General features: G+C 42.0%; 1 protein-coding gene across 6 annotated transcripts; it reads left to right on the top strand.

The window, feature by feature from the left end:
• Positions 1 to 30: 30 nt before the first annotated feature.
• On the top strand, positions 31 to 26,366 carry LOC128402030 (uncharacterized). 6 transcript variants are annotated; one of them, XM_053365784.1, is made up of 4 exons: positions 31 to 333; positions 21,142 to 21,179; positions 24,408 to 24,474; positions 24,784 to 26,366. In XM_053365784.1, the coding sequence occupies exons 2-4, from the start codon at positions 21,174 to 21,176 to the stop codon at positions 26,208 to 26,210; spliced, it is 1,500 nt and encodes a 499-aa protein (XP_053221759.1). In that variant the 5' UTR covers positions 31 to 333; positions 21,142 to 21,173; the 3' UTR covers positions 26,211 to 26,366. The 6 variants fall into 6 exon arrangements, with proteins under 6 accessions (XP_053221759.1, XP_053221760.1, XP_053221756.1 ...); XM_053365785.1 differs by having other exon boundaries at positions 31 to 327; XM_053365781.1 differs by lacking the exon at positions 31 to 333 and adding an exon at positions 13,833 to 14,218.
• Positions 26,367 to 26,412: the final 46 nt, after the last annotated feature.

The raw sequence follows: 26,412 nt of genomic DNA on the forward strand, positions 1-26,412 counted from the left end.
TCGGAATCCCCCAACGCGGCCAACAAGCGCGCACACTAACCTGATAACTGCGGGGGCGGGCGCTTACCGAAAAAAGGCTCCTCCGTTACGGACGTGCGCGAGAGCCAACCGGAGTTCGGGGAGCACACACGCGATCCAATGGGGAGCGACCAAGGGCGGCGGGGGCCAATGGGAGAGTGCGGCACGGTCGGCCAAGGAGGACAGCCCGGTTGGGAACCAGCGAGCTGAGGCGCAGTCGGGACTAGCCGCGGAAGGCGACGGGTGGAAGAGTTGTCGGAGGCTGGATTCGACGAGCAAGCGAGGAGGGGGCCTTTCCCGCGCCGGGGTGTGCGTGTGCGCGCATTTGCGAGGACGGTCGGGGAGGAGGACCAGCAATGGGGAGGGGCTGTTAAGCAGAAATGTGTGCGGTGGGGTCTGTATCAAAAAGTGGGTTAATGGTGGGTGGGTAGGAGCACTGCTGACCCTGAGATGAAAGGGGTGGGGATAGAAGGGAGGGACGGAGGGAGGGAGGGAGGGAGGGAAGAGGCTGGGGATGCGATGGGAGCGCTTAAAGGTTGTGGGGCTGTAGAAATGGGAAGGGCGAAGTTGTGGGTCTGCGTTAAGTGTTAGGAAATGAACGGATTCAGGGAGCGAGCGAGGTTAGTTTGGATTATGAAGGAAGGCTGCCTGGGAGTCATTATAGGATGGGAAGAGGATATAAGTGATCTGGGAATTATTTAAAGCTTAGGAAGCATAGGTCGTAATTTCTAATGCATGAAGCCTGTACTTTAGAGCAGCGGATGCTCTGAAATTGAAAAGACGAGGCTAGATCCAGAATGGGGCTGGGAGTTGACAGGTGGGTTAGAATTTTTGGCAGGGAAAATAGTTCAGGGAGCTGTGTTGTGAAATGGGTTGCTCTGTTGAAAAGAGTTGAAGGAAATTAGATAGAAGACTGAGAGTTTCTTGAGGGGGGGATCATTGTGATGGGGAACGGCTGGACAAATCCTAGCTCCATATTGCCCTAGCATCTAGAAATGTGGCACTGTCTCCTAGAAATATAAACACTTCTTTTCCAGTTGTAGGGTGGGTGTGGCTCCTGAAATGAGAGGGCTGGCTTTGAATACAGGAGTCAAGTGGGAAATGATGAGTAGAAAGAAAGCTTGCAAGAAAGTGACAGTCTTCCCCAAGATAACAATAATTGCTGTCAAATGTTGATAGTTTTCATGGAATAAAAACTATCTCAGAAATAAGAGGTGGGGGACACTTGTTCTTTCTGTCTGATGAGGATAGGAAAAGAAGCAATAGTAGTCAACTACAAAAAAGGTATAGCATATGTTTAAAGATTAGGCGGTCTCCTTATATAAATAGTTCAGCAATGGTGTAAGCAAGGGAATGTGAGGAAAAGGCGGTGTTTTAAAGTTGCTGGTGGTATTATACAGTCAGCAGCACTGTTGGGTATGCAGGAACTGTGCCTTGAAGTGATGCAAGTAGGTCTAGGCAGAATTCCTATTGGGCAATGAGCAACAGTATTGGAAGGTGTTTGTTAAAGTTAGGGCTGAATGTAGGGCTGGTACTTTGAAATAAAATAATGCATGCCAGGACTGAGTTGTTTACATTGAGGGAGAATTTGGGGGCTGTCAAATGGGAATTGCTGCAAGAGAGCTGTATCTCAACTATGGTGTCTGATACAATAATTTTTGCAAGTTCCTTTCCCCTGCATTTCCAGCTAGGGACAAAAAGAAGGCAGAATCCATCAGAAGAAATTTTGAAGCAACAGAAGGGGTGTACTGCATTTCCTCCCCTAATATCCAGGCTTGTTTGAAAAGAGGTGTGGTTGGTTTGGGAAGGTTGTCTTTTGTTGGCACCCTTGCTGTTGGCCTATCTTGTTACACTTCTGCTTTCCAAGCAGTGTCACACGTCTCTTCCCTTTCATTGCACCTCTTGTACTACTCCCCAGAGTGAAGAAGAGATCTTTTGGTAATCACTGGGGTATTTATAAAAGGAATGCTTGGTACTTGCAAGCTCACTTTCTTTGGAGGACTTCCAGGACTTCAAGCTGCAGGATCAGAAATAAAGTTCATGTGGGAATGCTATTTAAACAGGGTCATACTGTTATGTTAATTGCTCTTGTCACACTGAGGAACCTTCAGGTATGGACTTGTGTCTCTTCTCCTTCCTCCCAAGGCTTGAAATCTTGCTCTTGGTCTTCCCAAGCAGCGAGGAGCCTAATCAAGCGTGATAAACTAGGAGGATAAGTTGGATTTCTTCTTGAAATCTTAATGAGTTTCATATGTTTAAAATACTGTAATGGATTTTAGTGGAAGGCTGACTTTCTATATTTTCACATGTGATAATTCAGGGAAGATTGGCAGGATGCAATTCACCCTTCAATGATACCTCTAAAGAACCAAATAAGTTGCCTCAGTGTTCTTAAGTTGGTCTCTGTGTTACCCTTTTAATTGTGAATATCAGCATATTCCAGTGGTAGAACTGTTTTAAAGTTCAATGGCTCAGTCATCATAAAGTGACTTTGGTATTCCAGCATTCTCCTTTTCAAGTAGTGCATCAGGAGAGGTCTGCTGAGCTGTCTGGCTATTTTAACTGGAACTGGCATAGTCAACAAGTCAAGGGGGGGATTTTCTGTAAGACTTCCTAAAGATCAGTTGACTATGGACCATATCTTTTATCTAGTCTTGTAGAGAGGTCAGGGGAAGGTCAGCTGGAAGGGAAAAAACATAAGCCACAAGGACATGTGGAGTTTGTTGGCATTTTTAAAAGCCCCATGAGTGAGCTTCAAGAACCATGAAATACACAGCACTTGAGCTCAAACATTTACTTTGCATTACATAGTGAGAGTAAGAGAGGTGACAGCCATGATTCTGGGGCCAACTGATTAGATGACAAGCAACTGCTAATATTTCTGCCTAGCCTCAGTGCTTGGGAACCCAAGCTGTAGTGCACGTTCACTCGCATTACTGCTGCTCTTTCTCAGTTTTCAGTATGCAACGTGCTATACAGTCTTCAGCTGTTAGGACTAAAGATTCAAGTACCCACAAAATTTAAGTCTTAAAGGAGGATGGTATCTGGCATTGAATCTCTGAAAAACGTTAGCATAAATTAAGCACTTGCAGAGCTGTAGGCATTCTTGTCTTCCTCCCCGCCCCCGCTTTTCTGTTTTTGCAGGTATGGGGAAAACAGTGATCAGAAGATCACTGTTTTGCAAGCCTTGTACAATTTCATAAGGTTCTGCTGTTTTGCCTCTACAACCAGCACTGCGAAATAACAGCTTTTTGTAAAAGTGTGATCACACCAAAGTTCAGTGAGAAATACAAATGGAAATGGTTGTTCTCTCCCTTGCTGCAGGAACCCCTGTTATTCCAAAGGGAATTAAAAGCACATACTTCTTACTTTTTTTGGCACTCCCTCCCCCACTGGAACATAAGTGACTTCAAATGAAAGTGCATGTACTTTTTCACAACCGTTAATGCATTTCAGGCTGCTGCAAGAGGATAAAGGGAAGAGCTTGTTTTCTAAACTAAGCTGGACTGAGGCAACAGAATGGGTAACATAATGTGGCATAGGGCAACTTTTCATGACAACTGTGCATTTTTTTCATAAAAAGCAAAAAAATGTACAGCATAGTGACCATTTTCAGATATGGAGCATTTGATACTGCACATGTGTGCACGTGCACAGCCAATTGAAGTACTTCTATTAGAGCATGGTGTAATCTATTTTCCTTTTTGTATTAAAGGAGAATTTTAAAATTGTGTTTTTAAATTAAGGGTTCTAAACAAAATATCTTAAGATTCTAATGCGATATAATTGGACTGAAAGACAAGAAATATATCAGTTTCCTGATTCCATCTGAAAGTTTAATATAATGCTCTTTTCAGATTCAGGGCAAATGACATGTTTTCTAACTTTTAGCAAGCAGCTTGTGGGTATAAACCACTATCCTCTAGCTTCCATTTCAGTGGGGCGTGTGGAGGTCTCCTGGTTTGCTTTTGGTGAATGTACTCCTATCTGCTGTTGTATTAGGGCAGCCTTTACTATGCTGGTTTGGGCTCATGGAAGCTATAGTCTAAAATAGTGTTTCCCATACTTGGGCCTCCAGCTGTTTTTTTGGACTACAATTCCCATCATCCCTAGTTAGCAGGACCAGTGTCAGGGATGATGGGAATTGTAGTTCAAAAACAGGTAGAGACCCAAATGTGGGAAACACTGGTCTAAAACATGGAGGGCACCAGGTTATTGTTCAGTCATCATCTGAGGCCCTTCTTTGTGTGCCTCCATGGGAGGTCTGGAGGGCGGCAACACAAGAATGGGCATTTTCAGTGGTGGCTCTCCTTTATGGGATGCTTGTCCCAGGGAGCCTTGCCTGGCACCATCATTACATATATTTAGTCACCAGGCAAAAGCACTGCTTTTTAATCAGGCCTTTAGCTTTTAACATGGCCTTTTTGCATGGGTGGTATGTTTTAATATGGGTCGTTTTATTTTTGTTTTTGCTGGTTTTAATGTATTTATTTTTTGCTTAAAATATTGTACGTCGCTTTGAGTTGCTGTGGCAAAAAAAGCAACTAAGTGTCAATAATAATAATAATAATAATAATAATAATAATAATAGACAAGCACCACTACTGCTTGTCACCCTTACTGGTGCTCATGGTGCAGCATCCTTTCTGTGATGGCAGCACTCTCACTTCAGAAAAGTCTGTCAAACCAGCTCAGTTTTTATCGCCAACTTTGGTATTAACATGGAAGTGGCCTTTCAAGGAGGATGTTATGATGTTGTGTTTGCTGCTTTGTCTTTCTATTGTTATAGGGTTGTTGTTTCAGTATTACCATTGCTATATGCAATATAAGGTGTCTAGAACAAAAATTATTTCTACACAAAGAATGAAAGCTTTGTAAGATAACACTAAATACTTCATCAAACAAAAATCTATAACGGCATACTCCTGCAAATATTTACTCAAAAGTACCACTGTGTTTGTTAAAGGACTTTCTAATGTTTTTAGAATTGCAGACTAAGTATCTTGAAATACCTGTACTTGTTTATTAGCAGAGATGCATGTGTCATTCAGACTTCATTTAAAGTTGGGTTTTTTCTTCCCTCTTATTTTTACAATCCCAGTTAATTTTGAAAATTACACTATTTTCTGTATTTTATGAAGGCATTCTTTAATAAAAACTGTTATTGAAGAGGATAATTTGAAAGCTGTCATTATTTCAGTTGTAGTCAAAATATTACACATGAAACTATAGAATTATAGAATTATAAGGATAACCCAAAGGAAATTATGTTTAATATTGTTTGGTGAAATATGAGGACTTCCGGGACGCCGCGGTCACAGACAAGGAGCGCGAGGCTGCTCTCCGGAGGGGTCTCGAACAACTTGGAGGTCAAGAGGGGTCACGAAGGCTCCGTGAACCCCGAAACCTCAGGAGGATTATTCTGAGGGGCAAACTCCCAGCGAAGCTGTGTGTGCTCGCCTGTGTTATTGTCGTTTAACAGGGCTGGAGCCGCAGCGTGAAAGGGAAGCAATAGACCCCATGTTGTGAAGCCTCAGGCTCCGTGTGAAAAGCGGCGGATCTCCAACAACAGCCGAAAAGCTGGGAAACTGCTACTAAGGATTGCACAGAAAACATCGAAAAAACAACGAAAAATATTCAAGTTAAAGTCAAAGGAAATTTAACGGAAGAACCCAGCTTAAAAGAAATATGTGGTGAAAGGAGAAGGAATCTACTGCTGGCGGTAAGAATAAAATGGAGTATAGCGACAGGCTGGGAGTGGAAAAGTATGAAGGCAAGAAAGTAGCCGCTAAGTGGGTGTGAAGGAAAGACCTCAGACATTAAGTAGAAAGAGTCGGAGGCAAAGTAACAGCGAAATCTCTTAATGGACTAGAAAGAAGGGAAAGAAATTCCTTTGTTGCATCGAGGTCGGAGATTACTATAGCAACGAACGGTGGGGGGTTTATAGTCGGTTCGTCGTCTTTCTTTGTTTGTTTGCAACTTTCTTTGTCTGCAACTTCCTGGAGCGCAGCACTTAAGAACAGAACGCAATGCTTTATTTTAAGTTCTGGTGTTAAACATATTTGAATTAAGGATAGAGACCGGCACATACTTAACTTAATAAAAGGTTGGGAAAACTTGAGTGACAACAGAAGGACTGGAGAAGTGAAGAAGCCTCTGAGGAGACTGAGGAGAAAAAGTGAACTGTTTGGGAATACTTGCTTCGTCATCCTCCTCCCTCTGCTTCATCTCCATTTTCCCGTCTTAAAGAGACACACTCCAATTAACAAACAGTATACCCCCCCATAAGACTTTAAAGAATTAACCACGTGTCTTCATATATGCACCAGGCAAAATTCTTAGAACCTGGACGTTGAAGCGTTTCCACATCACCCCTTTCAATACCCTACTAAGCTACCTTCTGTAGTACTTGAGAGACGTTGGCATTGTCATTCACATACCTTGGGCTTCTAATTTGATTTTTTCTATTGGTATTTTGCTTTCTCTTATTGGTTACGATATTCCTGTTGGTGGGGGGATGGGCTATACCTTGTTGAAGAAATATAAGGAAAGCTGGCAGTAACGGGAGAAACTGAGAAAGCTAACAATCTGTGTGGGTGAACCAAAGAAGGAAGAATATAAAATATACAAAATATACAAAATGAAAAAGGGGGTGGGAACGCCGGCTGAAAGAAGGCCATCTAGACAAGAAGAGGGGAAGGAGGGGAAAGAAATTAAAGACTATGATAGTTTGATGGCCGAAATAAGGAAAGAATTTAAAAATAATGAACATTATATAGAGAAAAAACTATTAGAAGTACAAGACACTCTGGACAAGAAATTGGAAAGGGTGGTGGGTGAACTGACAGGAAAAGTTAAAGATATATCAGCAAAAACTAAGGTACTTGAGGATTCAATGAAAAGGGTGCAAAAAGATACGAAAGACAGTAAGAAGGAGGTGGACAGGATTAGAATAGAAATTAAAGAGATAGGAAAGATACAGGAAGAACTGCTGGACAACATGGCTATGACACAGATGAGACAAAGTCAGTCTAATCTGAAATTTAGAGGAATACCGGAGAATCTAAATGAAGACATTAGATCTATAATGGTCAAAGAGTTAGCAATCTGGTTAGATAAGAAGGAAGAAGAGATAAATTACTCTTTAGCAAATATTTTTCGGATAAGATCTAAATCGACTAGAGTTAAAAGGGAAAAATTGCCAGGGGATGTGATAGCCATGTTCAACTCGCTGGACATAAGAAATGAAATATTGAAACAGAACTTCAGCAAAAGGTTATATATTGAAGGAAACTCAATTATTATATTTAAACAGATTCCTTTGAGATTTCTTAGAAGGAGAGATGCTTATAAAAAATTAGCTAGTCAGTTGAAGAAAAACGGGGTCCTATATAGATGGGAGTTTCCGGAAGGCATTTCATTCTATTTCAAGGAAAAAAGATTCAAACTGTCAACCACCTCAGAACTGGAAAAATTTGAAAGGAGATACGAGAAGGATTTCGGAAAGATAGTGGGAGGGGGAGGAGACGGAGGAGCGGCAGGGGGAGGGGACGAGGGGGAGGGGTCGGAAGAAGAAGAAAGAGGGGTAAACTTAACAGAAGAAAGAGAAGAAGTAGAGAAAGAAGACAAGGAAAAGTAGTTTGCACACAGATTTTGACAATTTATAAACACTTTATAATAGATGGCTTTAAAAATTCTGACTTGGAACGTGAATGGACTGAACAATAAAAATAAAAGGAATCAGATTGCTCACACGCTATTGAAAAAGAACCTTGACCTAATCTGTCTACAAGAGACTCATGTAATAAATAAACACAGGAGAATCTTGAGTAATAAGAGGTTAGGGATGGATTTTGTGACTGCCGATAAGGTTAAGAAAAGAGGTGTGGTATTATATATAAAAGAAAAATTTGATCCTGAGTTATTGTATAAAGATGATCAAGGGAGAGTGATTGTAGTACAGATGGTGTTTCAAGGAGAAAAAATAATCGTGGTTGGAATATATGCACCTAATGATAAAAAGTCAGCTTTTTTCCTTGAATTAGGTAATAAGTTAATGGAATGGATGGATCACAAAATGATATTAATGGGTGATTTCAATGGTGTGGTTTCACCGAAATTGGACAAGTCAACAAAAAAGGAAGAGACTAAGGAAGGGAAACTACCCCGATCCTTTTTCGAGCTAGTTAACAATATAGGATTAATTGACGCCTGGAGATTCAAAAACCCTACTACAAAACAGTATACGTTCTTCTCAAACTCCAAGCAGAGCTGGGGGAGAATAGATAGTATTTGGATATCGAAGGAATTGATGCAGAATTTAAGTAAATGCGAAATTCTAGCACAAACTATTTCTGATCACAATCCGGTATCTTTGGAGATAAAAGGCAAAGATACTAGAATAGGTAGATGGAGAATGAATGAATTTTTATTCAACGACCAAAGAATAGTAACTAAAGCTAAGGAAACAATTGAAGAGTACTTCAAATGGAATTTAAATGGGGAAACAGCTCTAGAGGTAGTGTGGGATGCAGGAAAGGCAGTCATGAGAGGCTTCCTGATCCAGAAAAACAGTCAATTAAGAAAAGGAAAAGAGAAAAAGAAAGAGCAAATTCTAACTGAGATTATGGAAAATGAAAGAAAATTAACTATAAATCCCGGTGATGAGAACGTAAAACAAAACATAAAGATATTACAAGCCAAATTTTCAGTAATAATTAACCAGGAAATTGAATGGAAAATAAAAATGATGAAACAGAAAAATTTCGAATCAGCCAATAGGATAGGGAAATACCTGGCATGGCAAATAAGAGAAAGAAGGAAACAAAACATGATTAGCAAGATAAAGGATGGAGAAAGGATTGTAGAAGAACCAAAAGAAATAAAAAGGACTTTCCAGAAGTACTACAAAGAACTATACAAAAGAGGCAAAGAAACAGATCATGAAATAGACTGCTTTATGCAAGAACATCAGATGCCACAGATCTCAAAAGAAGAAAAAGAGTTACTAGACCAGACTATTACACAAGAAGAGATAAAAAGGGCTATAAAAAGGATGAAAATTGGAAAAGCGCCGGGGCCGGATGGCTTATCGGCTAAGTATTATAAGACATTAAGCGATCAAATATCCCCAATTCTATGCGAAGTGATGAATGGTATCTTAAAAGAGGGGAGGATCCCGAACACCTGGAAGGAAGCATATATTACTTTAATTCCTAAAAAAGAGGTCGATATGTTGGAGCTGAAGAATTATAGACCAATTTCGTTACTAAACAACGATTATAAGTTGTTCGCAGACGTAATGGCAGAAAGATTAAAAAAGGTATTAAATAATAGAATTCATAAAGATCAAACGGGCTTCCTTCCAGGGAGACAATTGAGGGACAATGTAAGAAATGTGATAAATATTATTGAATATCTGGATATGAGAATAGATAAGCAGGCCGCCCTGGTATTTATAGATGCCGAAAAGGCATTTGATAATGTTTCATGGGGGTTCATGAGGAAAAGCTTGGAAATGATGGGGATGGGAGAAAAATTTAGAAAAGGTATCGAAGCAATCTATCATGAACAAAAGGCAAAACTCATAATAAATAATACTATGTCAGAATCTTTTGATATATTTAAAGGGACTAGGCAAGGTTGTCCTCTGTCTCCTTTATTATTTATAATAGTATTGGAAATATTCAATAAGAGATTAAGGGAAACAACAGAGATTAAAGGAGTCAGAGTAGGAAAGAAGGAACACAAAATAAAAGCTTTTGCCGATGATATTGTATTAACACTGGAAGACCCAAAACACAGTGTAAAAGAAGCTCTAAAAAAATTTGAAGAGTTTGGTGCAGTGTCAGGACTTAAGATCAATAAGAACAAAACTAAAATGTTGGTTAAAAATTTGACAAAGGAAGAAATGTTAGATTTAGAGCAAAGGACGGGACTTATGATAGCTAAGAAAGTGAAATACCTTGGAGTGTGGATTACGTTAAAGAACATTAATCTCTATAAAGATAATTATGAGGTCACTTGGAGGAATATTAAGAAAGATCTTGAAATCTGGGGGAGAATGAGGCTATCCTTCTTGGGGAGGATAGCAGTGGTGAAAATGAATGTTCTCCCCAGAATGCTGTTTTTATTCCAAACTATACCCGTACTCAAAGGTTTAAGACAATGTAAAGAATGGCAGAGAGCCCTGGGGAAGTATGTTTGGCAGGGAAAAAGACCACGAATAAAAATGAAAATATTGGTTGATAGAAAGGAAAGAGGGGGCTTTGCTCTACCGGATTTGAGCATATATTATGAAGCGGCATGTCTACTATGGCTAAGAGATTGGATTAGACTGGAAAATAGAGATATATTGGATCTGGAGGGCTTCGATAATAGGTACGGGTGGCACTCGTACCTATGGTACGAAAAGGTGAAGGTGCACAAGGGCTTTCTAAATCACATTTTCAGGGGACCAATATTTCAGGTATGGGAGAGAAATAAAAACTTATTGGAAAGGAAGACCCCCTGGTGGATCTCACCAATAGAGGTGCTAACTATCAAGAAATCTAATATGGAAGAGAAAAATGCCACCTATGAAGATCTCATAAGTAAAACAGAACAAGGTATTAAACTTAGACCGTATGAAGAAATAAAAGACTCACTTACTGGTTGGTTGCAATACCACCAGGTGAATGATTTGCTAAAAGAAGACAAAAAGAAGGCAGGTTTTGAGGATAAAAAATCTAAGTTTAATGTGGAGGTTGTTGAAGGCAAGAGTAAAATACTGTCTAAAATATATGATATACTACTCGAGTGGTATACAAAAGACGAGGAGGTGAAGGAGGCAATGACCAAATGGGCGATAGATTTCGGGTATAATATTGAATTTGAAAGATGGCTGGAATTATGGAATAAAAATATAAAGTTTACAGCGTGTACGGCACTGAGGGGAAACGTATGGAAAATGATATATAGGTGGTACCATACACCGGTGAAATTGGCCAAAATGTATAGATTAAAGAACAAAAGTTGTTGGAAATGTGGTGAGGCGGAGGGCGATCTCTATCATCAATGGTGGTCATGCAATAAAGTGAAAGGTTTTTGGGAACTAATATATAATGAGCTTAAAAAAATTCTTAAATATTCATTTCCCAAAAGACCCGAAGCCTTTTTGTTAGGAATTCTGGGTAAAGAAATCAAAAAAGAAGATAAGATAATATTTCTCTATGCCACTACAGCCGCAAGAATTATGTTGGCTCAAAACTGGAAAACGGAAGTTATACCTAATATAAATGAATGGCAGCTTAAAATGGTAAATTATGCAGAGCTTGCCAGGATAACAGCAAGAATACGAGATCAAGATGAACAGGAATTTCATAAAAACTGGAACAAATATTGGAAATATATTGGAAATAATTTGTAGATGATATTAGCGGGGATGGAGTAACGCTAACAGCAGCTAATATATAAGTTTAAAAACAAAGTACATGATTATAGAATTTTTATTTGATACTTACCAAAAGGGTAGAGGGGAGTCCAAAGGTTTTTTGTTTGTTTGTTTAGGGAAGGGATATAATAAACTATGTAAATGAAAGATATGTACATATATTGTAAGATTTATTAGCATGTTTATTTGTGTACCTTACATTTATAAGAATCTGTTTATTTACAAAAATTTGAATAAAAATGTATTGAGAAAAAAAAAAAATAATATTGTTTGGTGAAATATTTCTATCCTGTCTCTTAGTTGAAGCCACTGTAAGAGTCTTAACATAATTTTGAAATGAATAAAATCCAAAAGAGACTAGTGTTGTCAGCAACTATAAGAGAGAGTAGAATGATCAGCTGTATGTAACCTAGAAGCCATGACAGTGGGATAAGGTGAACTGACACCATCCACCTCTATGTTGCCACCCACCATACTGCATAATGTAGAGCGCTCCCACCCTGACCTAAAGATCTTCATATCTTGTGGGAAATGCTGCTAGGCAATTCAGGGTTTAACTAGGGTTGCCATATTTCAAAAAGTAAAAACCAGGACACCCAAAAAGTTGTTGAACTTTTTTTTTTTTTTTACATAAACGCAAAAAAAAACCCTTCATTTTTTTGATTACCTTACCTAAGATCCAGGACAAAGCATGCTCCCCTCTGAAATTCTGGTAATGTATGGGAAAATCAGGACATAAGGCAGCCCTAGGTTTAACAAGACAAGCCCTTTAACTGTGCCCAGAAGCAAAGTGGCAGCTGGTGTAGCTGTTTAAGCACTAGCAGAATATGGCCTTTAACTTGTACAAGTTAGCCTAGCTGCTGGAATTTGAACCAAATGAAGTTTCCAAACAGCCTTCAAAGGCAGCTCCAGGTAGAAGGCATTGCAGTAATCTAAGATGGATGCTATCAGGAGTATGAATAACAAGCTAGGTTTTCTTTCTCCAAGAAGGTTTGCAGCTGTCATTCTAGCTCAAGCTCTTAAAATATTCTATGAGCTACAGAAGACACCAGGGCATCTGTCAGCAAAGGTGGATTAGCAAGAGCACACCCAGGCTATAAACCTGATGTTTTAAAGCAAGAATCTGTAATTTTTCAATTGGGCTGGGGTGTGGGATAGGGTTGGGCAGGCCTGGAGGCAAGTGTAGATGGAGCAATGTTAACTTTGCACAGTATGCGATATTCCTGCCACGTCAGGTTTGTAGACCCACAGGCCACTCCATCAAGACAAGAAGTTGTTATAACAATTCAAGGAAATTCCAGCAAGACAAAGGCATTCAGAACCACACAGGGCCAGGAAGGGGCAGATTGCAAAACAACGTTTTTTTCGAAGTTAAAAGCAGCATCAAAACAAAGTCACTGAAACCATAGACAGTATAAGTTAGAGGGCTGCATTCAACTCCATAGGCTTGAGGTTCCCCATCTCTTCATCAGGGAATGCAGCCTCATCCATAACATGTCAAATTCATATATCTATAGTTGTCTGGCCTGGGAGCTTCTTACCTGGCTTGAACTCAGTGTATTGGCCTTCATCCAAGAACCTGTTGAGGGCATCAACCTGAACAAGATGAAACAGAATTGTGTATCACAGGCATGTTGGTGACATTCCAAATCTTAGCACATTAATGTAGGTGTTAGAACAGTGTAGAGGACAAGATGGAGCCCCACTTTACAGGTGCTATAGATAAGAGCAGCAGACCTCCAACCCCCACCTAAAACCAATCTGAACAGCCGTAAATGGTACTAGCCAACTAGTTCACAAGGCTACTGGTTAATGGTATTGAAAATCACCTAGAAGTCTGATAAACTACTACCTTACTCAAAATAGATGACTCTGCCCTGTGCAATAAACTTCACCTACCTTGAAAGCAACGTCCTAGACTGCTAGCGACCACTTCAGCCAGGCCAGTTGCGCAAATGATGCTGCAATGGATAGGAATGATTTGGGAGGTCGAATACGGCTAATCCGTCTGAATGTGAGGAAGGGGGCTCTGGGGAACAAGGGAGGACATAAGAGGAGGGAAATGGGAAGGGGGTGGGCAGTGTGCTGAAGGGGGTAGCCTTGGAAGGGAGATCTTGGATGAAGGGGTGGGTGAGATGGGTTGGTGGTATGAGATGGAAGAAAGGGGGTTTGGGCAACCGCTGCTTGTGTTTGGGGAGACAGGAATAGAGGTGAAATAAAAGATGGCAGAGTGAGAGGCTGGGGGTATTATGCCCTCCTGCACAGCCTTCCCCAGCATGATGCCCTCCATGTTTCTGAACTTCCAATTCCCATTAGCCCCAGCAAGTATGACCAAGAGTCAGGTATGATGGATGTTCCAGTCCAAAACATCTGGAGAGCACCAGATTAGTGGAAGCATGACAAGACAGTGTTGTGCATGAGGAAATATGTACCAGGACGGGTGGTGTAGTGTGAAAATTAGCCAACCCATGGCATCTTCCAGGTGATGGGACTCCCAAATGCTCCCAGTTCCTGCCAGCAGGGCCAATGGTGGTCAGGTGGGAGTTCGAATCCAACAACATCTGAAGGGTACCAGGTTGGGGAGGAATAATTATGGAGAGGGCACAACGGGGGCAGTGTTTTGTACGTGTGTACAAATTAAGTCAACTGGAGGGAGGGCGAAATTCCCTCCCCTCCGCCTTATCAGGGACGGGGGTGGGGAACATGCGAGGCCTTCCAGGTGTTCGGACTCCCACCAGCAAACATCTGGGGAGCCACCCTCCTCCTGCGGTATAAAAAGGCCCTTTTAAAAGGGCGGGCGACGGTGGTGGGGTGTCCGTGAGGAGGAGGTGTCCGTAGGGGAGCGCACAGGAGCCCCGCTCCTTCTCGGCTTGTTGGGAGCCGAGATATTTGGGTTCTCAGGGGGAAGGAAGGCGGCTGAGGGGGAAACAAAGAAGAGCCAGCGCCGCCGGGCTCGGCGGGTTCCTTCCCTTCGCTCGAGGAGGAGGGGGAGGGGCGGGCGAACGGGCGACGGTTGCTCTGGGGTTCCCGCCGCCGCCGTCGTCTCCCGCCCTGGGAAGCGCACGCCCGGAGGCCTAGTAGCCGCGCGCCTGCTGGGAGAATGGTGGGGCGGCGGCGGCGGCCCTGGCTCCTCCTTCCGCCGCCGCTTCTGCTGCGGGCCCTCCTCCTCGGCTTCCTGCTGCCGGGAGCACCGGCCCAGCGTGAGTGAGTTGAGGCAATGGCGAGCGCCGCCTTCGCTCGCTGCTTCTCTGGCCAAGCATGGAGGGGACTCTCCCCCCCCGCACCCTGAAGAGGGAAGGGGCGCCCCCCAAATCGGCCCCCTCACCAGCTCCTGGAACCCCTGAGTATGGCCTGCTCGAGGGGCTGCCTGGATGGGGTTAATAGCCACAACGAGGATTGTGGCACCTTAAAGTCTGATAGTTGTTATTATATCTGATTTTAGTCCTCCGCAGAAGGGACCTGTCATTAGCTTCAGTGGGTCTGCCCTGAGAAGGGCTAACCTTGGCTATTACAACCCTTTATTATTAACAATCATGAGGTATTAGTTTTTAAGATGCCACAAGACTTGCTGCTCTATTTTTATTCCCCCGAAAAAGATGAGTAGGGTTACTCCTCTGGAAATGATTTCATAGAATCATAGAGTTGGAAGAGACCACAAGGGCCATCGAGTCCAACCCCCTGCGAAGCAGGAAACACCATCAGAGCACTCCTGACATATGGTTGTCAAGCCTCTGCTTAAAGACCTCCAAAGGAGACTCCACCACACTCCTTGGCAGCAAATTCCACTGTCGAACAGCTCTTACTGTCAGGAAGTTCTTCCTAATGTTTAGGTGGAATCTTCTTTCCTGCAGTTTGGATCCATTGCTCCGTGTCCGCTTCTCTGGAGCAGCAGAAAACAACCTTTCTCCCTCCTTTTATATATTTGAACGTGGCTATCATATCACCCCTTAACCTCCTCTTCTCCAGGCTAAACATGCCCAGCTCCCTTAGCCGTTCCTCATAAGGCATCATTTCCAGACCTTTGACCATTTTGGTTGCCCTCCTCTGGACACGTTCCAGTTTGTCAGTGTCCTTCTTGAACTGTGGTGCCCAGAACTGGACACAGTACTCCAGGTGAGGTCTGACCAGAGCAGAATACAGTGGCACTATTACTTCCCTTGATCACTTTCTGATGTGCTGCTCACTCTGTGGACGGTGTACCGTATGTGTGTATATATCTGTCTATCCATCTATCTCGAGATAAAATGGAGTGCACCTCCAGAGGTGAAGTCAAACCACTGTGATAGTAGCACTGAAGTGATATCCTCAAGGCGCAAGCGTGGGCAGTGTGTGTGGAGGTCCTGGGCTGTCCAAACAACAAGATCCCTCTTCCTCACTTACGTGTTCCAAAGGAAAGCAGAGCAATACCTTTGGCACCAACTGTGCTGTAACAGTTGCTGGAAGGAAGCGAACAAAACACCATCCAACCGTCCTTGGATCGCCACTCTGGATTTGTGAAGGGTTTACTCCTTCAGCCTTTTCATGTCCCAAAGATGCCCCAAAAAGCAGCAGAGGTTTAGGATTCCTTCTCCTAGATGAGCTACCTTCCCAGGATGATGAGCCTTGTATGCCTCCTTCCAGCAACTCCTGTAGCCAAGCTGGTGCCAAATGTATTGCTTTCCTTTGGACCACATCAGTGAGGCTGAGAGCGGGGTCTTGTTGTCTGGGCAGCCCAGGAACTCCATACACACTGCTCAGGCTTGCGCCCTGAGGAGGTCACTTCCGTGCGCCCAACACAGTGGTTTGACTTCACTCCTGGAGGCGCACTCCATTGTCTCTGAAGACAGACAGATGCCAACAATATCCATAATTCTCCTGAATAATCTTGACCACCCTAGAAAAGGGCAGGAATGATAGTTAGCATTTATATATGTGGGAACCCAATGCCCAATTAATGTGAGTGTGCAGTTCTCTCAAGAGAGAGTGTTGGGCATTGGGTTTCCACTTATATAAATGCTAGCTATCATTCCTGCACTGGAATTTTACATTTTTAAACATACGTTGTCAATCAGCATTATGTATGCAGGCTTCCTCTAAAGAAGTAAGCCTCTTTCCGTGGTGCCTATATCAGAGTTAACTAGCCTGGCTTTGATTTCCACCCAGGTATTGCAGAAGATTTTGTGTGTGTGTGTGTGTTATTAACACCATGTAGTATCATTGCCACCTCCTAGAATTTATTTGCTTCAGCAGTGCTGCAAAAAAGTTTAACAGAAGGAGCCACATCAATAGGGTGACTGTGATCAAGTATAGTCATGGGTACCAATTACTCTTAAGAGCATATATACCTTTGCCTTCCTGTTGTTATTTAAATGAAACACTTTTTGTGTTGCAAACCACCTTATCAATCAGCAAAAAGCAAGTGATTAAGAGAGACAAGGACACAATATAAACATTTTCAAAAATTTCAGGGAACATAAACAGTCATCCATTTGGCAATCCAAATTCATCTTGAAAGAAAGTAGGTTTTCATAATACTGCAGCAGAGAAGTCCTTCCCCCTGTGTGTTAGATAAAGGACCCCTGACCATTAGGTCCAGTCGTGACCAACTCTGGGGTTGCAGCGCTCATCTCGCTTTATTGGCCGAGGAAGCTGGCGTACAGCTTCCGGGTCATGTGGCCAGCATGACTAAGCCGCTTCTGGCGAACCAGAGCAGCGCACAGAAACGCCGTTTACCTTCCCACTGGAGCAGTACCTATTTATCTACTTGCACTTTGACGTGCTTTCGAACTGCTAGGTGGGCAGGAGCTGGGGCCGAGCAACGGGAGCTTACCCCGTCGCGGGGATTCAAACCGCCAACCTTTTGATCGGCAAGCTCTAGGCTCTGTGGTTTAACCCACAGCGCCACCCGCGTCCCAACACCTGTGTGTTAGTAAAACACAATTCAGATGTTTAAGAGGTGAGGAGAAGAGCCTCTCCTTCAGATATTCAAGAGCAAGCAGGCTTATAGTAGAGGAGGTGGTTCACATCATTTAATTAATGGAAAACAGATCTCTAATTTCTCTAAAGAATCCTGGGAACCGTAGTTTGTTAAGGGTGCTGGGAATTTTAGCTTTGTGAGGGGTAAACTACAGCTCCCAGGATTCTTTGGGGGAAGTCATGTGCTATAAATGCATGGCGTGTATGAAGTCACAGTCCAGTTCAGTGCTTAAGTTTTCCTTTAAGTATTTTTCAGCTCTTCACCTTTATGAATTGTAGCTAATAAGCTTTATACTAGGTGCCAAATATGTCTGCTTCCATAGCAGCTCTAAAGTTTTCTTACTATTGAAAGATGCTTAAGCCAGAATAAATACAAGAGTCTCCAAAGAAGTACCATAACTGTGGACCTACAGTAGGAAAAAGCCTCTCTATATGTCCTAGTGTTTGAAATTGGTTGGTTTGACTATTGTTACGTAGTGGTCAAGAGCCTTAACAACAACAACAACAACAATAATGTTATTATTTGTACCCTGCCCATCTGACTGGGTTGCCCCAGCCACTCTGGGCAGCTTCCAGCATATAAGATGGAAAGTGAAGTACAGTAAAGGGAAAGGGGGAAATACAAAAAACTGAGGAATCCCTTTCTTTAACCTTTTTTTTTAAAGGGGGGATACTCCCTTTGTCTTCCTATTGTAGTATGTACTCAAACTTGGTGACATTGGTTGGTTATACCATACATTCAGTTCTGCATATAGATAAATAGATACTGCCTATATATTTTTTGACTTCTTTTGACATTTGTTAATTTAAGACTTTTTAAAAAAAGAATTTGCCTCCCCTTTCAGCGTATAAAATGACTTTCTAGACTAGAAAGATGGACAGGAAGGTTGAATGTCAAGTTGCAGCCGATCAGGCTGTTCATCCAACATTATTTGTTATTCCATAGCAGTTTGTGAGAAATTTTCAAAGATGACAGCTAAGTACCAATCAATTTTCTTGACAACCCAGGTCATCTTCTCTTTCTTCCGTTTGCATTTGTCCCCCAGAGGCTGCCAAATAGAAGGCAGCCACCAGAGACTTCCTGTTTTCTAAATTTGTGTGTGTGTGTGTGTGTGTGTGTGTGTGTGTGTAAGTTGACCTGGTTCCAGCATTACTAATCAGCTAACTCTTTTAATGATACCTTTTAAAGATACAAATGCTCTGCTTGAACTTTCTTTTTATCCATTTGGGCTTTCTATTTATTCTTACGGTGTTATGTCAGAGATGCTAAGCAGTCTGTCTGTTTTCCATTCACTGAGAAATTTAGAGCATTGTCTAGACATGGGTAGTGTCAGATTTCTTTTGAAAAGCTAGTTTTATGTTTTATTTATTGCATTTTAATAATTGTACACTGCTATAAATCCGCCCCCCCAAAAAATTAGTAAATCAGTTGCACATACACTTAAAATCAAGAGCATAATTTTCTTCTTTGGGGAAGATTAGAATTTTCTACTTCTGAGAATCTGTTCCTAAAATTCTCATCCATATTGCAATCCAGATATTTTCCTCCTAGAGCAGAATAAATAGGAACCTGCTAACTTACTGTTCACATTAGAGAAGGAAACAGGAACACTTGCACCAATAAACACTCCATTCAGAGGCTCAATGTTTCTGCTATCTGTGATGGAAACTGGGCCTTAGCCTACCAAAGTATACTCAGAGTAGACCTACTCAAGAGTGTGATTTGGTTGGATATAATTCTCCCCTTCCCCCATCTTTTCCCTTCTTCATTGATGTGCATATGTGTGTGAGAGATATGGAGGCAAGAAGAAGTTTCCTTTTTCTTCACTGATAGTATTTTATGAACTTCACAGACAAAATAATCTAGATTTGATACCTATTTTGCTTTCATTGGCCTCAAACTTTTGAGCATATTTCATTACCTTTCAAAGTCCTAAATACCCTTTTATAATTTTGTGCATGCTGAATATGTTCACCATGTTTTTATGTGTCACCATGATGTGTATGTGTGAGTGTTTGGAGGCTGTTGCAGGATGGATGTTGGTTAACGGATTGAGGATGAATCCTGACAAGACAGAGTACTGTTTTAGGGGGGATGGGGGTGGGGGACTCCCTGGCCCTGAAAGGGGTAACTGTGCCCTTGAAGGACCAGGTGCACAGTCTGGGACTCATAGCTGTCCATGGAGGCGCAGGTCAATTCTTTGTCCAGGGCAGCTATCTACCAGTTCCATCTGGTATGCCAGCTGAGACCCTACCTGCCTGTGCACTGTCTCGCCAGAGTGGTACATGCTCTGGTTATCTGACTACTGCAATGCACTGTACATGGGGCTACCTTTGAAGGTGACTCAGAAACTACAACTAATCCAGAGTGCAGCAGCTAAACTGGTGACTGGGAGTGACCACGGGGACCATATAACACTGGTCGCAAATGATCTACACTGGATCCCAGTACATTTCTGAGCACAATTAAAAGTGTTTAAACCCTTGTATACTTGAAGGAGCAGCTGCACCCCCATCGTTCAGCCTGGACACTGAAGTCCGCCTCTGAGAGCCTTCTGGCAGTTCCCTCACTACAAGAAGTGAAGTTACAGGGAACCAGGCAGAGGGCCTTCTCAGTAGTGACATCCTTCCTATGGAGGGAGATAAAGAACTACACAACTTTTAGAAGACATCTGAAGGTGGCCCTGTACTTGCAAGTTTTTAATGTTTGATGTTATATTAAGTTTTTATATGAGTTGGAAGCCACCCAGAGTGGCTGGGGCAGCCCAGCCTAATAGGGTGGGGTAATTAATAATTATAAAGAAAGATTCAGAACGTAGCTGGACATCAAACCACAATATCTGTGTAATCAATTCATATATTAAAATTATTTTCTAAAGTTTCTTTTGGCAATATTGTTCAGTAATTGTTTCAAAATGTTGAATAAAATTCTAGGCCATCTCCTTGATTCTCTCTTGGTATCTCTCCATTTGAAAAATCTTTGTAGTAAAAGCAAGTCATTTTTTGTCCTGCCCTTCCTGTTTTACTTCAAATATCCGTTTACATCTTTGAAAAGTTAGCATACAGTGGTACATCGGGTTAAGTACTTAATTCGTTCCGGAGGTCCGTTCTTAACCTGAAACACCACTTTAGCTAATGGGGCCTCCCGCTGCCACTGCGCCGCTGCTGCACAATTTCTGTTCTCATCCTGAAGCAAAGTTCTTAACCCAAGGTACTGTTTCTGGGTTAGCGGAGTCTGTAATCTGAAGCGTATGTAACCTGAAGCGTATGTAACCCGAGGTACCACTGTATTTGTCTTCTTCATAACAATGTAAGGTAGACCTTGCCAGTACTCAGCCATTGTGTATGATGATGTCACTGTTGGTTGCCATTTTAAGTAGCTTCTTAATGGGTTTTGTGAATGCTTGATGTGTGAGAAGCAATCTGCGAACTAAGTTAGAACAGCAACATTGTTGGTTGTTAATATGTCTCTACAAGCCTTTTAAATGAAGGTCACTTCCAGTCTCCCTTTCTATTGGGGTGTTGTTGTTTTTTAAATTATCATTTGTGTGTTTGCTACCCTGGCTCCTTTGAGTGGGGGAGGGGGATATAAAAAAAATAATAACAACAACATCCCAAAGACTTTGGACCACATATTGAAAATGATGTGTTTGGCTTCTTTGAGAGTATCAGCATTGTAAAATTAATCAAAATGTGGTGAAAACTCTGGTGTTTAATTTTCTTTTTCTTTTTTTTAGGTGTGCATCATACTTTTGACAATATTAAAGAAATGCAGGTAACATTAATTTTAGTATTTGGGGAAATGGCTTTGGTCTGTCCATGAAGACTTTCTGGAAACTTCAAGTCATCTCAAATTCATCTCTCAGGGTTTTGTCTGGGACCAGCTGATGGGTTGACATTACACTGTCAGCTTCACTTTGTCCTTTTTTTCTGGGCTCAATGCAAAACTCTGGCTTTGTCCTTTACAGCAAGAAAAAGCTGGTGGGGTCGGGGGAAGCACCTAAAGTGAACAAAAAAAAAAGGAGAACAGGCCCTGGTGCTCACTAGTACAAAACTTTATTTTATCTCAGTGCATTTCAGAGCGAAACACTCCTTCAGGAGATTTAAAAGCTTGCAAGGTCCTAAAATTCAGAAACATCTCATTCTTAAAATCTGAACAGCACAAAAACCAGCTTGATAATGTGATATCAGGGGGACTTTCGGGTTAGCGCCATCGGCTAATGGCGGATTCCCTCCGAGCTCTGGAGGGAATCAGCTCCGCAGGATTGGGTCTTGACCGCTGCGGCGACGCGGGGACCCTCAAATATCACAGGTGGTGAAGCCTGTGAACCTGGTGACTCGGCAGGCACCATTTGCGCCCCCCGACCTGTGAAGGAGCCTTTTTAAAGGCTTCAGAACGGGGGACGGGGTGAGCGGCGCGGTGCTGAGAGTCGACTGCTTCTCCTGTGGAGTGAAGCCGCATTGCCATGGTTGGAGAGCGCTGACTTCTTCTTGTGAGCAATTGGACATTAAAGCAACAACCCGTGAGTAGTACGGAAATTGGAAAGAATTTTTTTTTCTTTTGAATTAGGCACGATTGGGGAAGGCGCAAACAGGAAGTCCGTCTCCCCATCTTGTAAATAATCTAAAGCAAGGACCTGCTAACTAAGGTCGAGAGAACCCTTTCTTTTTTACTTGGTAAAAGACATTAATTTCACGATTTGGCAATATAAGAAATCTTACTGGAGGATAAAGAGCTAATTTTGGGAGCTGAAGTGCCGCCACCCCGGACCCGGGAGTACCCCGCGAGAGAGCCTGCGGATGAGGTATTGAAGAGTTTGACAGCTGTCAAATTAGCTGTCAAGATGGGAAAAGAGAACTTTGTTTTTGTTGCTTCTGCTGGCTATATTTGTTACAATTTGGTTATAATTTGTTGAAAACAAGGAAGAACTGTTACAAACTAACTTGATTTTTGGATTTGAACTGGAAAGAATACTAAGTTACCAAAATCCCTCTAGAGGGGGATTTGGGATATTACAAGAATGGCTGGAGGAGGGAAAATTCAGGCTGGGTTGGACAGAGTTTTTGTTCTCTTGGGAAAGCTACAAGGCCAAATTGATGTTTTGGCTACAAATGTTGCAACTCTGAACTTAACAGTAAATAACATCACTGAATTTGATAAGGATCTGACTCAGGAAGCCCATGCAGCTGGACAAAAAGAGAAACTTGAGAGTTTTGAGAGTGTGGAGAAGGAGATATATGTTGTTCCTGAGGAAAAGGAAGGAGGAGCTGTAACTTTGCAGATGATAAAGGAGAGCCAGAGGCCTGACATGATGGCTACAAAGGAAAATAAGAACTTGATGTCGAAAATCTGGTCTGAATTGGAGATTGAAGAATGGAGAGATCTCCTTATGTGGAGATCTGAAGACCCAAGGATTACAAATTTGCTTATGGTGGAAGTTGGAGCTTTGGGGACATTTGGACTTGAAAGAAGTAAGAAACATGATTCGGGCTCCACTTTTAAGTATGGAGGTCTGGCTGGAAGAAACATGGATCCCGTTGGGCCAGAGCTTCTCCGAGATCTGGTGTTTAATATTAAGGACTATCAAAAAAAACCGGCAGAGAGGAATTGAGAGAGAATTATGAGCCTCGGACGTGAGATCTCCAGGCTGATAGTAGACTAAGACTGATGGACATTTGTTGGGGATTGAAACCAGGAAAGGGGGGGGTGGAGTTTGGGAATCCAAAGGGTGTATAATTACAATCTGTTTTGTTTTTACTTTACTTTGTTATTTGTATGAAAATTGGGGAATTCGTGGAAGGGAATTTGGGTCGACGTTAGAAAAATGTTTTAAGAATGAGTATTGATGCATAAGTATTGATGTTTAAGTTTGGATAAGGCAAAATTGAACTAAATAGAAAAAGGTTAAAATTAGGGATAAGAACTTGTTGAACTAACATTTTGAATTGGAATATAAGAAGGGGAGGTGTGGGGAAGTCAGGGAAATATGTTATAGAAAAATAAGGATTGTGAACGTTATGTGTTTTTAAACCTTTTTGTTTTTTCTTTTTTGATTCTTTTTTAATGTATTAAAGTTGAAAATTTCAATAAATATCTTTAAAAAAAAGATAATGTGATATCAGAAAAGTGTATTCTATATATACATCTATGTAATCTCTGCAAACTTTTCAAGCTTCTAAGGAGGAGTTGGATCATTCTGAAATGTGTTGAACAACAATTCAGAGTTTTGTACCTATGAGCCTCAGAGCTTGTTCTCCCTTATGCTTTGATCTTTAAAGCCCTGAGCAATCTAGGAACTGAGCATTTTAGGAACCTACTCTTCCTGTACAGATATGCCTGGAAACTTCCATGTCTGAGACCCTTCTCTCAATGAAATGTAGGCACAAGGACAATTTTGATGAGGTTGTCCAGATTGACTAACTGACGGGTAATTTGTTGCTCACGTTGAGGCAAGTTTTTTAAAAAATCAAGTTTCTGCCCCAGTTCCAATCCTTAGAGGATGTGTTCCTTCTTGATAATTCCTGTTGTTTTTGCTGTTGTAATTTATTTTGCCATTTAATGAGAAGCTGCACCTGCTGTAATTCCCTCTTCTATGCAACTATGAAAAGTGCAGGAGCTCTGACTTCTCTTTTTCCTGGGAATCCTAGTTCAGGATGTGGCAGAGAGGTTGTCTGGGAGTGAAGGAAGGCAAGGTGTCTGTGAGGCAAGGTAATTCAGATTGCCTTAGGGCTGTTGAGGGCTCTTCCATGCTCCCAGCTGTGGTGAGATTTTCCACAAGGTGTCATGCCTCTCCCTCTGATGAAGTCTCCCTGGGGTTTTAATTGGGCAGGATCCTGACACCTGGCCATAGTTTTTATTTTCTTCCTGTGCTAAATATGTTGATATCAATTACACCCTGGCACATGGGGCTTATTTGGACATATGCCAAATGATGGGAAATCTTGCTGTTGCAGTGAAGTAACAGTCATCTGGGAATGACTAGGGTTCTTACTTATTTTGCAGATCGCTCTGAACCCAACTATGACTGTGCAGATTTCATCAGAGGCAGCAGACAATCTTCAAGCTCTAGGTAAGCACTCATCTTTTACTTTTCCACAACCCCTTTGAAAATCCTTGCTACAGAATCATTTCGAAAGGTCCATTTCAGAGAAGCCAGTCACTAGAGAAATGGATCATTGTCTCTGTTTCCATGTTCCAAAACAAGGAACATCAGTTCTAGGCAGAACAAGACCTATGACCCAACACTGTGCAACACATGGGTTGTGGTTTGCTGCAGTGTAGAGTGGGCCTTAGAAACTGTTGCACATATGGAGTAGGAGAAAGTGAGCAAGAAATGGGTCCATTTGTGGTTTACATGACCTCACTTTCTGCTTTACAGAACCTTCTCATATATTTGAAGTGGAAACAACAAACGATGAAGAGAAGACTTTGAATAACCTTGTAGGCCTTTTGCAAGATATGGTGAAAAATATTCCAACAGCATCAGCGCAATCACAAACACCAAAACCAACAGAAACAGCAACTATCATAATATCCCACCCAGAGCCTTCCCACCCAGAGCCTTCTCCATCTGAAGCAGTGGGCACAGTTTTGCTAAACCTGAATCCAAAGACTGAGGGAATACAAGTAGAGTCGTTGGAAACAGTTACCCTGACCAATGAAAATACCCCAACTACCTCAACAGCATTTTGGGACCTCCGAAATGACGCAGGTGCATCAGTCGTTTTACATTCTGATATAGTCACTCCGGAAGGAAATACTGAAGAACAAACTGAGACAAGTGTATTTTATTCTGCTGAAACTACTCCAGATCAATCACTGGTCAGTGTGTCATTTTTGTTGGAAACGGATACTACCACGCAAAAAGCTATGACTTTTGATCAGCTAACAAATGGAGCTTTGGCAAGTCTGGTGGAGTCTCTAAGGAACGTGAGAAAAATGCATGTGAAACTAACTCATACCAGTAATGAATCAAAACACAGTGAAACTGCTGTGTCACAATCCCCAGAGAAGTCTGTAAGTGCAGAAATCTTGGAGTTGATTGACAGACTCATTGAAACCATTAAGAATGCACCTAGCGCAGTTATAGAAGATCCAGCTCTCAATACCTATCTTGGAAAAGCAGAGAGCTACCTAAAAAGTGCTCTGGAACTAGCGGGTGAAGCAGAGAAGAGGTTGGGAAAGGGAAAAGCAGAGGAGGTGATGGAAGTAGTGATTCCTTCCACAGGGTCCGAGAACGTGACAGTGGTGATTCCTTCCATGGAGGCTGAGAATGTGACAGTGGTGATTCCTCCCTCAGAGTCCGAGAAGGTGACAGTGGTGATTCCTCACACAGAGTCTGAGAATGTGCCAGTGGTGATTCCTCACACAGAGCCTGAAAAGGTGGAAGCGCAGGGTCCTCCCTCGGGCCAGCAGTGGGTGGAGACAGAGAAGAAGGTGGAAGTGGTACTTCCTCCCTTGCCATCAGAAACTGTGCCTGTATCGACAGTGGCAGTCCAGTTGCCTGCATCTCCACCTGAGTCTGTAGCAGAAAAGGCAGAAGAGGCACAAGTGGAAATGGGGAAGTTAAAAGCATTCATTAACTTGCTATATGGTTTTAGTCCCCACCTAACTGCATATGCACAGAATTCGGCCAATAAAAAAGTTGGTGAGGACATTGTTGATAGAGCAATGGCAGTCCTTCATGCCATAAAAAGCATTTTCTGTGGAAATCCTGAAGGGCAAAGCAAACTGATGTTGCAGCAGTTGTTAAAGGAAGACATGGAGCTTGTAAGACAAGCCATGAAGGAAAAAAGAGTCTCTTAAGAAGACACATTTGTTTCTTGGTTAGGGTAGATATTTTTCATCCAAGTTATGTATCAGAAATCAGTTTTGTTGTTTGTAAGAGCCATTTACATATATACATATATATCCATCGTTTGTAGCCCTTTCCAAATCTAGAATTAAATGCTTATTTTTAAATATTTTTGTTTTCATTTTTCATCCTCAGTTTGAACTGATATTCAGG

The sequence above is a fragment of the Podarcis raffonei genome, chromosome 14 (genome assembly GCF_027172205.1).
Source record: "Podarcis raffonei isolate rPodRaf1 chromosome 14, rPodRaf1.pri, whole genome shotgun sequence".
Taxonomy (NCBI): domain Eukaryota; kingdom Metazoa; phylum Chordata; class Lepidosauria; order Squamata; family Lacertidae; genus Podarcis; species Podarcis raffonei.

Bases quoted from the DNA above. Each gene is read 5' to 3' on its own strand.
- LOC128402030 (XM_053365781.1), top strand. From the start codon at position 13,948: ATGCTCCCAGTTCCTGCCAGCAGGGCCAATGGTGGTCAGGTGGGAGTT. The intron at 14,219-21,141 runs GTATAAAAAGGC...TCTTTTTTTTAG, and splicing joins GGAGCCACCCTCCTCCTGCG to GTGTGCATCATACTTTTGAC. The intron at 24,475-24,783 runs GTAAGCACTCAT...TCTGCTTTACAG, and splicing joins AGACAATCTTCAAGCTCTAG to AACCTTCTCATATATTTGAA.